General features: G+C 47.2%; 1 protein-coding gene across 1 annotated transcript in view; it reads left to right on the top strand.

Moving 5' to 3' along the window:
• Positions 1-14,066: 14,066 nt before the first annotated feature.
• The window catches only part of PARVB (parvin beta), a 130,713-nt gene continuing 130,490 nt past the window's right edge, over positions 14,067-14,289 (top strand). The window contains exon 1 of the mRNA XM_006023581.3: positions 14,067-14,239. Coding sequence (XP_006023643.1) covers positions 14,128-14,239 — 112 coding nt within the window. The 5' untranslated portion in view covers positions 14,067-14,127. The remainder of the gene's footprint in view (positions 14,240-14,289) is intronic.

Below are 14,289 nucleotides of genomic sequence, written 5' to 3'. Positions count from 1 at the left end.
CTCACAGACCAAATAAACAAGGTACTCCCTGGGCATTTATCAGGGACAAATACTCCTGGTTTGCTCTGTCCTGCTGAAGAATCAAGTTTAATACACTGCAAATTACTGTGATTTTTATTGACTAAAATGATGGATAACTTTTTGTGTTAAATCTATTATTACATTTAGGGTTTCAGCAACTGGTAATATTTGCTGCAGTGTTATTTGAAGTACACCAACATTTTTAGTGTAAGAATGGAAATATTTGTGTTAAAATATGAATGAAGTATGGTTTATACTTCAGGATGAAGTAAGGTGTTTTTTTCTTGTGGGAATTGAGGGTTTATTGTGTTCAGGTTGCTAAAACTAAATGTATTCAGCTATCTTAAAATCACACTTCATGGATAGAGGGAAAAGCTTTGTTGGCATGCAAGGCCATGGAGGGAAAGGCTGGCTGGTTACAATCTCCTAGTTTTAGGGCTGGAAAATAAGTTCTAATACTACAAAACAAAACCAAACAAAAATAAATAAATAAAAAAACCCACAAGCCCTTACCAGTTACTTTAGAAGTTAAGGTGACCTACCTGATTTGCATACCTGGGCAAGTCTTTGAAACGGCTCCAGTTTTCACACACAGAAATATCTTAATTCCAGATTTAAATTCCAGAAAACTCTGGTCTGATTTAAATCAGTAAGCTGTAAGGGAAACAGTGGCCTTCCTATTAGCATATAGTGAGTTATGAGTTGGCAAGCAGTGTTTGAAATCATATCAAAAACCCTTGAAATTATATATAAAACCCTGTTGTTTTCATAAAGTACTTATACTAGTATGGTTATAAGTAATGCCCTTCCTCTTGCAATGTATTACTGAAGTCCCCTAATTTGGGTAGAAAATAAACATGTAAATTGCAAAGTAGAATTCCAAAGTCTAATATAGTACAGTACTAAGCAAAATCAGTAATAGAATGGCTCTAAAACAGGGGTGGGCAATTATTTTGGCTGGAGGGCCACTTCATAAGTTTTGGTGAGCTGTTGAGGGTTGCACGGGTAGCCCTGCCTCTTAACAGGTCCCTGCCCCCTGGTTGCCACCTTGGGGCCAGAAGTCCTGCTCCTGCCCCTTGCCACTGGAAGTCCTGCCCCCCCCCCCCCAAGTACTCCTTTTGGGAGGGGGAACGCCATCTTGGAACCAGAAAAAAATCAAATCAAACACTAAAAGTCAAACTCCTATGATAACATTTTAATTACAAAAAATATTTTTGTCGTGATTTGTGTTTATGTACTGTATATAGAGGTGACTGCATAATAACTCAAAAAAATAAATAAACCTACTAAACCTTTGAGTAGGTTTAGACTAGACATTAGAAGGCACTACTTCACAGTCAGGGCGGCTAGAATCTGGAACCAACTTCCAAGGGAAGTGGTGCTGGCTCCTACCTTGGGGGTCTTTAAGAGGAGGCTTGACATTTACCTAGCTGGGGTCATCTGAGCCCATTTTTCTCTCCTGCCCAGGGCAGGGGTTCAGACTAAAAGCTCTACAAGGTCCCTTCCGACCCTACATCTGTGAATCTATGAATAAAATCCTACTCTTGTATATTGGGTGGTGTGTATGGTAGGGTGGAGGGGGTGTGGGGGGGGTTTGAGGGGTGTAGCTGTGTGTGTGGGCAATAGGGTATGTAGCAGAGGTGTGTGTGTGTATATGTAGGGGTAGGGTGTAAGTGTATGGCTTTTGTTGGGTGTGAGGGAGGATGGGGGGCTGTGGGGACCCCCCCACTCTCTCCCTTTTATGGTTCGCAGGTCCTTCCGCCAGCAGCAGGTGGTGGGTGCTTGGGGCATTTGTGGCCTGTGCAGATGCCGCCACATGTGGCTCTGGCCAGTGCTGCACATGGAGGCAAGGAGCGCAGCCGGGCCGGTCTTCCTCTTTTGCATGGGGCTCCCTGTGGCGCACATCCAGCTCCTGGCACTCATGCACCCCCAGAGGAAGCTCCATGTGATGGAGCAGCTGCCTTCACCATTCCCTGCTGTGTAGGTCCTGGGACTCCACCAGAAGTGGAGGAGAACCCCACCCTATGCTTTCCCGGTGGAGTCCCGGGACCTCCAGGAGTCAGGGAGCAGCAGAGGCAGCTGAGTGGGGCCTTTGAGCAGGGGGCTGGACTCGATGATCTTCCGAGGTCCCTTCCAGCCCTAATGTCTATGAAATAATGCAAGGCTTCCCCCAGTGGTGAGAGAGTCCCGGGACCTGCATGTGCGTGTCTGCGCAATAGAGGTGTGTTGGCCTGTCTGTGTTTCTTGCTGCCACGTGCAGTGCTGGGCAGAGCCATGCGGCGCTGGGTGTCAGCACCTGCGCAGGCCACAAGTGCCCCAAGCGCCTGCTGGTGGCAGAGGGGGCTGTGCAACATGGGGGTGGGGAGATGGGGAATGGACATGGCTGTCACTGTCTCTCCCAGCTGCTTGTCTGCTGCACAGGTGAACCTTACTTTTGTCCATTCACTGTATGGCCTAGGTGAAGTGCAGAAATCCCTATTCTCCACTAAGTAAGGGAGTCGCAATGTGTCCTTACTTAAATTGTCAAAAAGAAAAATAGTCACCTAAATGACTGGTGGTCTTATTGCAACTAAGTATCTTGACTTTTATAAACAGGAGGGCATGATGAGCACCTTCACATGGATTTTTAGCCTGCTCAACAGGACCTCTCTTTGTCAAGATTAGACCCATACCAGCTATCATGGTGCTTATTGGCTACTGTCATTGGGATGAGTAGCATGACTTCTCTGATCACACAACAGGGAATTTTAGTTATAATTGTGCTGGGAAATCTGTAAAAATAAAAATGTTGTAATGCATACTAGAGTGTCTGCTGTTAGTATCCTGTTAATTTCACTATTATGCTGTGAACACCCACTCATAGTTAGGGACAGGACCTTATAGCAAATATTAATCTGTCTGGCACAGAAACCAAGCTTTCACTAAAGACTGGCCCAAAATACTCAAAATCATCCTGCACCCAGTCAAACTAACTTGCACACATACTGAATAATTTTTACTTCTATGCAAGAATTACTCTGAGTACATTTCAGCTATTTGAAGTTAGTCTGTAGTACTAGTTAATTGACACAGTTCCAGTGCCCAAGAGAGAGAATGATTAATGTTACTTGCTTACTATAAGACAGAAAAAAAAAAAAAGCGGCCGCTCACCTTCCCCATGGCTGGCTTCCTGTGCTGCAACTGCTCAGAGCCCATGTGGGACTGCCTGTGTCTGCTCTCTCTTGCCACTGCTGCCTTGTGGGGTGGCAATGACACAGCAGAAAGGTAGGACAGCCCCATGCGGGCTGTGAGCGACTGCATCAAGAAGTGCTGGCCACGGGGATGGGGGAGGGTGGCACTTTTTCTCCCGCACTGAGCACCAGCTCGTTACCTGCTGCCGCTGCTCAGTCCAGGCGGGTGGGGTTGGGGCTGCGTGCTGCTCTTGACTGTACTGCGGGGCTGGGGCGGGGGAGCCAGTGGCAGCTGGATAGGAGCACCAGGCCCGCGCCGGTGTCCTGGGCCCAGAGCAGAGTGGCAGGAGCGCAGGGTTCCGGCTGGCAGGGGCTCTATGGAACCGGGTCAGCTTCCCCCTCTCCCTGCTGGTGCAGCCCAGCCCGGCTTCACAGATCCCTGCCAGCCCACACCTCAAGCTTCTACTGCCCCGCCCCACGCTGGGCCCTGCTGGTGCTGGCCCCAGGACACCAGCACAGGCCCCGCACTCCTGCATGCCGCTTGCTTCCACTCTCCCCCAGCCCCGCCACTGCTTTCCCACCTGCCCACCGGCTCCCGGCTGTGTCACTGGACTGTGGGGCTCAGCAAGAGCTGGCTTGGCCCCAAGGATTAGGACGATCCCCACAGTCCTCCCCTGCCTCTTTCCCCCTTCCCCCCTCCCCACTTCTTACCTGAATTTCTCGCACCAGTGCAGCCATGAACAGCCTCAGGGTCCCAGGCAGAAGCCCCTCCTAGGCAGGGGCTTCTGGCTGAGGGGGGCAAGGATGGGTGGGCCCTGCTGCTGCAGGAGCCTGTCAGGGCTTCCCCTGGGTCCTACTGCCTCTGGTTCCTGTCATCTTTGACAGGGTCCAGGGGCAGGTAAATATTAATTTTCTAAAATCTTTAGGGTCCCCGCGGCCTAGATAGAATGGTCTGGTGGGCTGGATCTTGCCTATCCCTGTACTATAGGCAAGGTGCCCAACAACTTAGCATGTAAGTACAAATGTAAACATAACAGAGCATGATATGGTACACTACTAAAAAACAGGTGTTTGCTTTGTCTTAGCAAGTGTGGAACAGCAAGAGATAATTGCCTTTTTATATGAAATGAGAGGAAATCAATCATCTTGAGACATTTATAATGATCATCTCTTCTATATTTTAAAATATTGAATTAAGTACTAGATTTCACATGGGATTTAAAATAGAAATACAACTTTGGAAAAAGAACTTTAGCAACATTTTAAATGTTCACCTTCCATTTCTCAGATATTAAAATCAACATAGTGCAGAGATCAAAAGTAGCTACTGAACTGGTTTGTCTTAAATAATTTATTCTGTAGAGGACATCATAATGTCCTGACAGTTTTCTTAATGAGTGTATACTGAAAGGAATTGTATGCCTGCTACCTGCTTGTGTAGGATACATACATATTCCTGTAAGGTGTAACTATTTTGCTGGCTTGTAACTAGTTTAATTTTCTGAGACAAATTGTGATTCTCTTACTTAAAGTGGGGAATAGAGATTTTTGGATGGGAAGACCTGGTGGATTTATTTGTAAATGAGCAGTTATTCACCTACATGAATAAGGGTGGCATAAGATCACAGTCCTTATTTTCAAGGAGTTACTGAGCAAATCATGGAACAAAAATTAGATGGCCTTTTGCCTTCATGAACAGCTAAATGTAATACTGCTAAGAACAAACAAATAATAGAGGAAACTATAGGAACTTAAGTGATTCTTTTGTTTAGGAAGGGGGCTATTTGCTTAAACCCATTGTGACCAGACTTGGAATGAAAATTTCCGATTTTATAAGTGTTGTTCCTTTTCTATGAGGTCCCCCCTCTCCCTCCATAATAGTATTATGCTGCTGTTCTTTGGTTTGTTGATAAGTTATCTCTTCCCAGTAGTTACAGTACTTCCTTGATCCATTTTGCTTATGCTCTAAATTGTATCAGTTGTATTTATAAATGCTTAGAACATCAAAGTGTTATTTTTTTTAACCTGGATCATGAGATGTTTGCATACAGTACTTTGCACTTTTCTGGTGTTGTGGTATGTCAGTGAAGTTTTACATGCTTTGTGTATGGCCTGTTAACCTCAGGAGACAAAATACTTTATTGATTGAGTTTCACATTTTGGTACTCTGATTTATCTTTTTGTTCTCCTCTGCTAGCTGCACATGCTTTTTTCAGTGATTAGACAGAGTGTTGAAGTTCTTAGTTTTCCAGATAACAAAATAAGGCCTGTTTTAACACTTCAGTGCAAGCTTTAGCAAATGAAAAGTGCATTTTTGTTTGTTATGTAGCCGATTAACATTTGTATGTTTGGCAGTTTTCTAGTACATATTGTGTGGATTTGGTTACCTCCTTTCAATGTGTTCAAAGACTGAAATATGGTAAAAGCTGTTATCTGACATCCCTCGGGAATGGGGGATGCCGGCTAACAACATATGCCAGTCAATTGAGCGGCCCGGACTGTCACTTCTCCTGCCGCATCTGGAGCGTCCCTCCGTCCCTTCCGCGGCATTGCTGCACCTCCCATGGACAGGGCCCTGCGGGACAGGGAGGCAGGCCCCGCACAGCCCCACACGGTGGCCTGTTATGCCCCTGGGCCATGGAGACTTGGCAGCTTAGGCTGCTTTGCCCCGGGCCGTGGGGGCTCAGAGAAACCAGGAGTGCCATGGTGGGCCCTTCCGGTTTCACTTTATCTTACAAGCAGGCGTGCCAGTTAATTGAGCATGCTGGCTTGTAAGATGCTGGTTACCAGAGCTTTTACTGTACTCAATTTGTAAATCTGTTTTATTTGGTGTTGTGCAAATAAAATGCAATTGGTTTTCTTGCTAATTGCTTGTTTTTCCAAACCTGTATGCTTATGTAAAATTGTGAGAACAAGGTAGATAAAGCATTTCAGTGCCTCATTTCTATTAAAATGAATAAGGTTACCACCATACTCTTCTCCCCTCAAGTTCCTTCCTGCTCCCCAAAATATAATAGTATAAGTGTTAGCATCAGTTAGAATAGGAAAAAGCTGTCAAGTGACCATTTTCCTGCGCAGGGTAGATGTGCACCTTTATAGACTAACTGAATAAGGTATATATGTGAACCCAAGTTCACTTTATCAGATGCTCCCTAACAGGAACATTCATCCCTGTACAGTGAACTAGTATAAAGCCTCTGATCTCTGCTTGGAAGTGAATTTCATTTTAAGTGTTTGTACTTTATATAACAGTCTCATGGGACATGTATCCAATTAGGTAAAATGCAATTTGACTTCTAAAATGTATCTATAAAATGAATAAAGCTCCTTAGGATCAGTATGTAAAAGAACTTAACCACAAAATTATGCAATCTTTTCATCCTTAAAATTATGGAAATTACTGTTAAAATATGCAGCTTTATGCTTCAGTGGTGAAGCTTATCAGGAAACTTACTAGGGGTTGTAGTCAGTAGGGTGCATGCTGCAGTCTTTAAATGCAGGAATGTTTCAACAAGATACATATGTCTTGACATATGTAATATTAGACACACTATGTAGCTCAGGTACAGCTCAAAGATATTAACCTCACTAAAAATATATACTATTTAGGTTAACTGAGCAAAATGTAATGTTGAATGATTTCAGTGCTCTAAATCCAAGATTCCCTGGATAGACTTCTCTGTATGGAAAGGTTTTGTGTTATATCTTGCTGACGTCCCAGTAAATCTGTAAGAGGACTTAAGTGAGGCATGGATAGACACTTTGTACAGAGGTGAATTTAATTTACCTACTCAGGGTAACTGATGTTTCATACTGTTTTATATAGATGTCCAGTTTCTATGAGGAGAATTGCTGTTCTCCCAGTAGAAACCAACAGTGTGTAGACATTCAGGCCATTTTCTTTCACAGCAAAAATGGCCACCCCAGGAGAAAAACAACCCTGGGATAACTCTTGGGAGACTGAATGTCTATACACTTTTTCGTTAGCTTAACTCCTGGGGACCAGGAGGAGCGGAGCTGAAGTACAGGCTCCCTGCCTTCCTGAGACAGGGGTCACTCTAGTCTTGAGAAAGCACGGGGCATCTGCTCCCTCCACTTCTTTAGGCCAGGAGGTGAGGGGAGCAGCAGCCACCACTCACCTCAGTTTCAGGAAGAAAAGAAGCAGGGGGCTTTGCTGGCTCCTGCAGGCTTCCCCTTGCCACAGCTGAGCAGCAGAGTGGCAATTTAAAAGCCAAACAGCTAAGACCTAAGCCCTACTCCTGGCCATCAGCTTTTAAATCACTGCCCACTGATCAGGGTAAGGCAGACTGCTATGCCACAGGGGCAACTAGAGGCTAGCTTGCCTCTCACCACTCTTGGTCAGCCCAGAGCAGTGCAGCCAGGCAGGCTGCTGTGCCCGTGGCAAGGCTCCTAGAGCCTTGCTAAAGTGGCTGAGTACTCCAGCATCTCTGTACTCCTTGGGGTCACCGTGGAGAAATGCAAGGAACAGGGGCTGTTGTCCTGAGCAGATGAATTGGGAGGGTTCCCACCACAGGAAGAATGCCCCCCCTAATGCCAGTCATCTGACTAGCAGGATGGGGAGGGATTCTCTTGGGGAGGGAGCCCTCCCAGGGTTGTCTGTGGTAGATACTCCTTTTCAGCAGCTGGCAAGTTCCCCTTGATAGGGGAGAGAGCAGGCTGCTAAGTAATGAGGTCCCATAACGGTAGAGGTGGTCCCCTCATTGGAGAGCTGCTTATGAAACTCAGGAGGACCTCTGTACACTGGATCCTGAGCTATTTTTTTACCAGAAGAAACTTCTTCTGGTAGAAATGCATACCTATGTGCAACCATTTCATAGATTTCATAGACATTAGGGGCTGGAAGGGACCTTGTGAGATCATTGAGTTCAGCCCACCTGCTGTAGGCAGAAAGTCAGTTGGAATTAGGTGACCCCAGCAAGAAAAACATCCAAATGTTTTTTTGAACGAGTCCAAAGGAGGTGCTTGCACCACCTCTGGGGGGAGTCTGTTCCACACCCCGAATACTCGCATCATAAATACTTTTTTCTTATGTCTAGTCTAAATTAGCCTCCTTGGAGTTTATGGCTGTTAGACCTTGTTATCCCTTGGGGAGCTCTGGTGAACAGCTGTTCTCCCAGGCATGAATGGCACAACCCCTGGTGGCTGGGGGGGCACAGCTGTGCTGGTGGCAGCGGTGAATGGAGAGCTCTTGCAGACACTGCCAGCACTGTCAGTGGTGGCAGGTGGGGGGGAAGAGGGGTGCTGAGTGCCAACCAGGGGTTGGCAACCACCCACAGGTACCATCGGCAGCAGCCAGTGGGGATTGCTGACCACCGGTGGTGTTGGCGGCAGGGTGGTGAGCAGCGACTGCCCGCAGGCGCTGCTGACAGTGTTGGCGGTGCCTTTTTGCAGGGGGTGCACTATCAGAGGGGGTGCATGTGCACCTGCGTGTGCCCCCTACACATCGCCCCTGCTCCCAGGTCCTGATGTACTCCTCTTATATAATTGTAGGCTGTTAGCAAGTCCCCCCTGAGCCTTCTCTTTTTCAGACTGAAGAGTCCCAAGTCCCTCAGCCTCTCCTCGTATGGCCTGTCCTCCAGGCCTTGGATCATACGAGTGGCTTTCCTCTGGACTCTCTCAAGCTTTTCCACATCCCTCCTGAAGTGGGGAGCCCAAAACCGGACACAGTATTCCAGCTGCAGTCTCACCAGGGCCGAGTAAAGCGGGAGGATGACATCCCTGGTTTTGCCTGAGATGCATCGGTAGATGCACGCCAGAGTTTTTGATTTGCTTTGCCAGTCACAGCATCGCATTGATGACTCGTATTTATCTTGTGGTCAATCAAGACTCCCAAGTCTCTTTCAGTTGTGGTGCTAGCGAGTGTAGCTCTGCTGAGCCTGTAAGTATGTTGAAGGTTCTTCCTACCAAGGTGCAGCACCGTACACTTCTCTACTTTGAAGGCCATCAGGTTTTGGTCAGCCCACCTTGAGCGTGTGTCCAAGTTGGCCTGTATCCCCAGCCTGTCCTGCTGTGTGGCTGCCCTCTCCCCATAATTTGGTGTCATTCACAAACTTTGCCAGTTTGCATCTGACTCCCGAATCCAGATCGTTAATGAAGATGTTAAAGAGTACCGAGCCCTGAGGGATTCCACTGGTCACCCTGTGCCATGTTGATTTGCTCCTATCAACTAATACTCTTTGGGTCCAACCCCATAGGCAGTTACCTAATCGTTGGACTGTAAGATGATCAAGGCCACAGTTCCCCAGCTTAACCATGAGGACATCATGGGGAACTAAGCCAAAGGCTTTCTTGAAATCCAGATATATGACATGTCATCTCCCTTGCCCAGAGCACGTGTTACCTGGTCATAGAAGGAGATGAGGTTGGTCAGGCAAGATCTGCCAGTCACAAAGCCATGTTGGCTGGCATTCAGATGCTTGCCTTCCGTTAGTCTGGTGTTGATGCATCCCTTGACAATTTCTCCAGGATTTTTTCCAGGGATGGGTATCAGACTGATTGGTCTATAATTCCCTGGGTCATCCCTCCTTCCTTTCTTGAAGATAGGGATCGCGTTGGCTCTTTTCCAGTCTTCCGGGACCTCGCCCAAGTGCCACGAGTTTTCAAATATTTTTCCCAAGGGGGGATGCAATGATGTCTGCCAGCTCCTTTGAGACTCTTGGGTGTATTCCATCTGGGCCCACGGGCTTGTGAATGTCCAGATTCTCAAAGTATTCCCTCACCTGATCCATATCAATTTTGGGTCTGCCACCTGCTCCCAGGCTGATTCGTGTCCTTTCTGACAGTGTGATCCCCTTGGGAGGGTGAAAAACCGATGTGAAAAAGTCATTAAGGAGATTGGCCCTTGGGTGTCAGATGTCAGTTGCCCTGTTAGATCTTGCAGGGGCCCAATGTTATCTTCGTTCTTTTTTCAACTTCCCACGTATCTGAAGAAGGACTTTTTGTTGTCATTGCTTCCCGTAGCTAGCATGAGTTCAATTTTTGCCTTGGCTTTTCTGGCCCTCTCTCTACCACTATTTGTCTCCATAGTATCTCACTCAGGCTGCTGCACTGAATTACACACTGTTGTTTTAGGAGACAGATATACTTATTTGTCATGCAAAAAATCTTCATGCACCAGCATGCTACAGAAATCAATCTGCCATGAGGTTCAAATATTAAACCTCTCCTTGGTCTGAGAGAGGGATTTCTGAGTAAAAAGGGGACAATGGGGTGTCTGCCAGATCTTTTATTTTTAGGATTACAGTAAAATTCTGAAAAGGAACACTGGGCATGAGGAGTGTTATAATTTGAAATCTGCAGAACTTTTTAATGTGTGTTCTAAAAAGCAACATTTTTAATTAAGTACCTTGAGTATCATAGTACAGCAATGATGCTTTAAGTAGGATGAGTTGGTTACAAGAGAGCTGGGTACTTGAGAACATGGAAGTGGGAATCTTGCATATCCAGTAGTCAGTGATTCACCAGGCCTCCCTGGCTGAGTCATTTACTGCCTCTGTCACAATTTCCTCATCGGTAAAACAGGGATGTTACTCACCAGGAGGTCACAGAGGATCAGCTAACTGTTATGAAGCACTTCTTCAGTTAAAAGGAGCTCTAGAAATGTGAAGATTATTTATTATATTTTATTAATATATTTATTATTATATTATAAGTTTTTACAAAGTATTTCTGTGCCTGAAGCAGCAGGCAGGATGGATGATAATGTTTGTCAGGAAGGCATGGTAGATTTGTACCTTTTATAGATGAACTAAATCAGATATATATGTAGCATAAGCAAGGGGTGTCAAACTCATCCAGCCTCTGGGCACAGGGGCAGTCTGTGGGATCAGATTGGGCCCACAGACTGGCTCCAAATGCTGGACCCAGCATGCAGGGCCTGTCTGATGAGCACTGAATGGAGTGCATACCCAGGGCTGGCCCTGTGTGCTTCTTACAGTGCACACACTGGCTCTAGCCTTGCATACCACATGCAGAATGTGCCAGCTCTGGCCTTTGGCCTGTGTGAAGTATGCAGTGTGTGGGGCTGGCCTGGGGCACATGCGGCATTCAGTGCACAGAGCTGATCTGGAGAGTGCAATGCCTGTGGTATCCATGCTGGATCAGCCTTGCCCTGACTGCTGGATCTGGTACACACAGCTAGTTTGTGGATCTGATGCACGTGGCCAGACCAGCCTGGATCCAAAATGCAAAGTTGCTTTGGCGTGGGCAACTCCTATGGCTCTCACATGCCCTGGACTGACCCCCTGTGCTGTGTGCAGCCTGCACCAGACAGGCCCCATGTGCCGTGTGCAGCATACATCAACCCCAGTCCTGTGTGGCACATGAGGCCAGTTATGAGTGTTCACTGCATGTGGTACCCATGCCAAGAGCAGCCCTAGATCTGGCACGTGCCGCTGGTCTGTGGGTCTGATCTAGATACAGGGCTGGTCTAGCACCAGTTCCACATGCAGTGTGCACCTTGGACTGGCTGTCTTTGTCTGGCAAACACTCTAGACTGCAGCATACATGCCAGCTCCAGCCCCTGCGCTGTGTGCAGCATATGCCAGACAAACTCCATGCACCACATGCAGTGAAAGGGGCCAGTTTGAGAGCCACGAGCAGCATATAGTCAGAGGACACAGCACAGAGAAATATTTACTCATTGAATCAGCCTCTACTCACTGGGATGATAAAAACTATACTGAAAATGTTGCCTCTGTGGGGCACCAGGAGACTTAAGAAAATCTGGAAACTGGAAATTTAGACAACTAGATAAAAAGCATTAAAAGCGACTTTAGGCTCTGCACCTGAAACTGATTATCTGTCAGCATAGCACAGTTACAAACTTATTTTTAGCAGCTTTTTGTTCTCTCTGAAAGAGCTGCATAAGGAAGAGGGGAAACTGATCCCACCAGAACAATAGTGATGCTGGCTATACAAAAGAAAAGTATCAAATGAGAAATGGAAATATTTGGAAACATGAGAGACTTTTATTTCCCCTTATCTTTCAGTAAGTGTCTGATATTAGTTGCAAAAAAAGAAATTTTCCAATAGAAGATTTACATTAATATTGTTCCTTTTCAAAGTATAAACCAGTGATGTTTGTTCAGTGAATATTGTACTGGAAATGCAAAAACCCTGAGCCAGATTGCTCCCCATTCACACAATCCTTCACTAAGTGCCCCTATTTCTGAATGGTTTTTAACAAACAGAAAGAAACTGTACCCTGCCTTTGATTTCTTTGCATGGAAAATGTTCAAACTTGTCTGAACAACCCCTGCACAGGCCTCTGGCCTGGCTTCTATGTGCTTTTCCTTTACCTCTGCTTGGTCTTCATACACTTTTTACCCCATTTTTATATCTGCCTCCATGGTTTCTTCCACGTTTCCCCCTGCAGTCCTGCTCTATCCTCCCAAAACTGTCTCATGAAGTATCATCTAAAACAATTGAAAAGGCCAAAAGCTGTCTGCCTGATATGAGTCACCATGTAAACTGGGTGTTCCTCTTCCTTCACCTATCTCCATGTGTTGTGATCTCTCTTCTCTGTCTTGTGGGTTGTTAAGATCCCAATCCTGCAGGTTTATGTGGGTATGCAGATGCAAGTCTGTGTCAAGCCCTGGTAACTTCAGCAAGGCATGTGGGGGTGAGGGTCTGCTCCTGTGGGCCATTTGTTGGATCAGGGGCTAAGGCACAAGTTCAGCTATAAGCATCTGAACTTTGTGGGCTTAAACATGTGCCCCAGACTTTGAAGGGCCAGAGCCTGCAACTGTAAACTTATTTGGATCTGTTTGTCATGTGTGATCAATGAAGCACATGCATTGCAAGTGTGGATGCTTGGGGATGATGAGAATCAATTCCCTCAGCTGGATCATGTAGTATGGGAAACTTGCCGCGTGATGCTATTTTTCTTTACATAATATTAATATTGTGGTAGTGCCTACTGGATTGGCCAGGGGCTGTGCAAATACTTGGGGAGGTGCAGTTGATGCTTGCAGACTACAGCCTCTGCCCTGCAAAGAAGTTTGCATATTTCTGCCAGGTAGAGTCCAGCTGACCCTGAAGGGCTTTCAGACCCATGTAGGGGTCTACCCTCCTGGTACTCATAGCAGTGACGCCTGAAGAAGTCAATTTTTGGGGGTAAATCTGATATCTTTTATTAGACCAACTCAAGTAGTTGGAAAAATTCTTCTTTGCAAGCTTCTGGGTATAAATACCCTTTGTCAGTTTGAGGAAGCATCTGCAGTTAGACCAACACAGCTACAGCCTATACCCCTGAAGAAAAGTGGCACGCAAAAGGTGGGAGAGGAGTCAAGGCACATACGGAGAAGCAGCGCAGTCAGACAGAGGGGCCCTGGACTGGAGGTCAGGGGCTTGGTAAGCAGCTGTTAAGAGACCAGTTACCAAATGTCATTGCTCTGCCGACTAGTAGCACTGATCCAGGCCAAGGGGCATCCATCTGCCTGTTCCCCTCATTCCAGCCTACTGGCAACTTGGAGCTGTAGTTTCTCTGGGCTCCTCCTACCTGGGGATTCAAGCTGGAAGATTTTCAGGCCAGTGCTGGCCTGCATACGAGATTTTGGCCCGTTTTTATCCTAGAATTTAGCTTGGGGCCTCTCCACCCAACTAACAAGGACTAGGGTGGTGGCAGGAGTATCACAGGGACCCAAGGGAGCTGCAGGGTTACCTAGGGCACTGATCCAGGGCTCCCTGCTGCCCCCGGAGTTGTGCTGCCTGCTCCTCTGGCTGACAGGCAGCGGGAGCGAGCAGCTCCATGCACCCGGGTAGCTGGGACTGCATCCGGGGGGTGGGAGGGGAGGCGGGGCGGAGGCAGAGCGGAGTCCCTCGGACTTCCACGCCAGGGCAGGGCGCTGTGGCCGCGCCGCTGGGAATCCCTCCCTCCCGCCGGCCGAGACAAGCCGCGGTACCGCCGGCCGAGATGTCGGCTCCCGGGCGTTCCCCGACCCTGCGGCCGCACAGGATGAAGAAGGACGAGTCCTTCCTGGGCAAGCTGGGCGGCACGCTGGCCAGAAAGAAGAAAGCCAAGGAGGGTGAGCACGAGCCCGGGGTGCCACCGCCTCCCGCCAGCCTGTCCCGGAGC

This window comes from Alligator sinensis, unplaced genomic scaffold (genome assembly GCF_000455745.1).
Source record: "Alligator sinensis unplaced genomic scaffold, ASM45574v1 scaffold975_1, whole genome shotgun sequence".
Taxonomy (NCBI): domain Eukaryota; kingdom Metazoa; phylum Chordata; order Crocodylia; family Alligatoridae; genus Alligator; species Alligator sinensis.
This window is presented reverse-complemented; position numbering and strand designations above follow the sequence as displayed.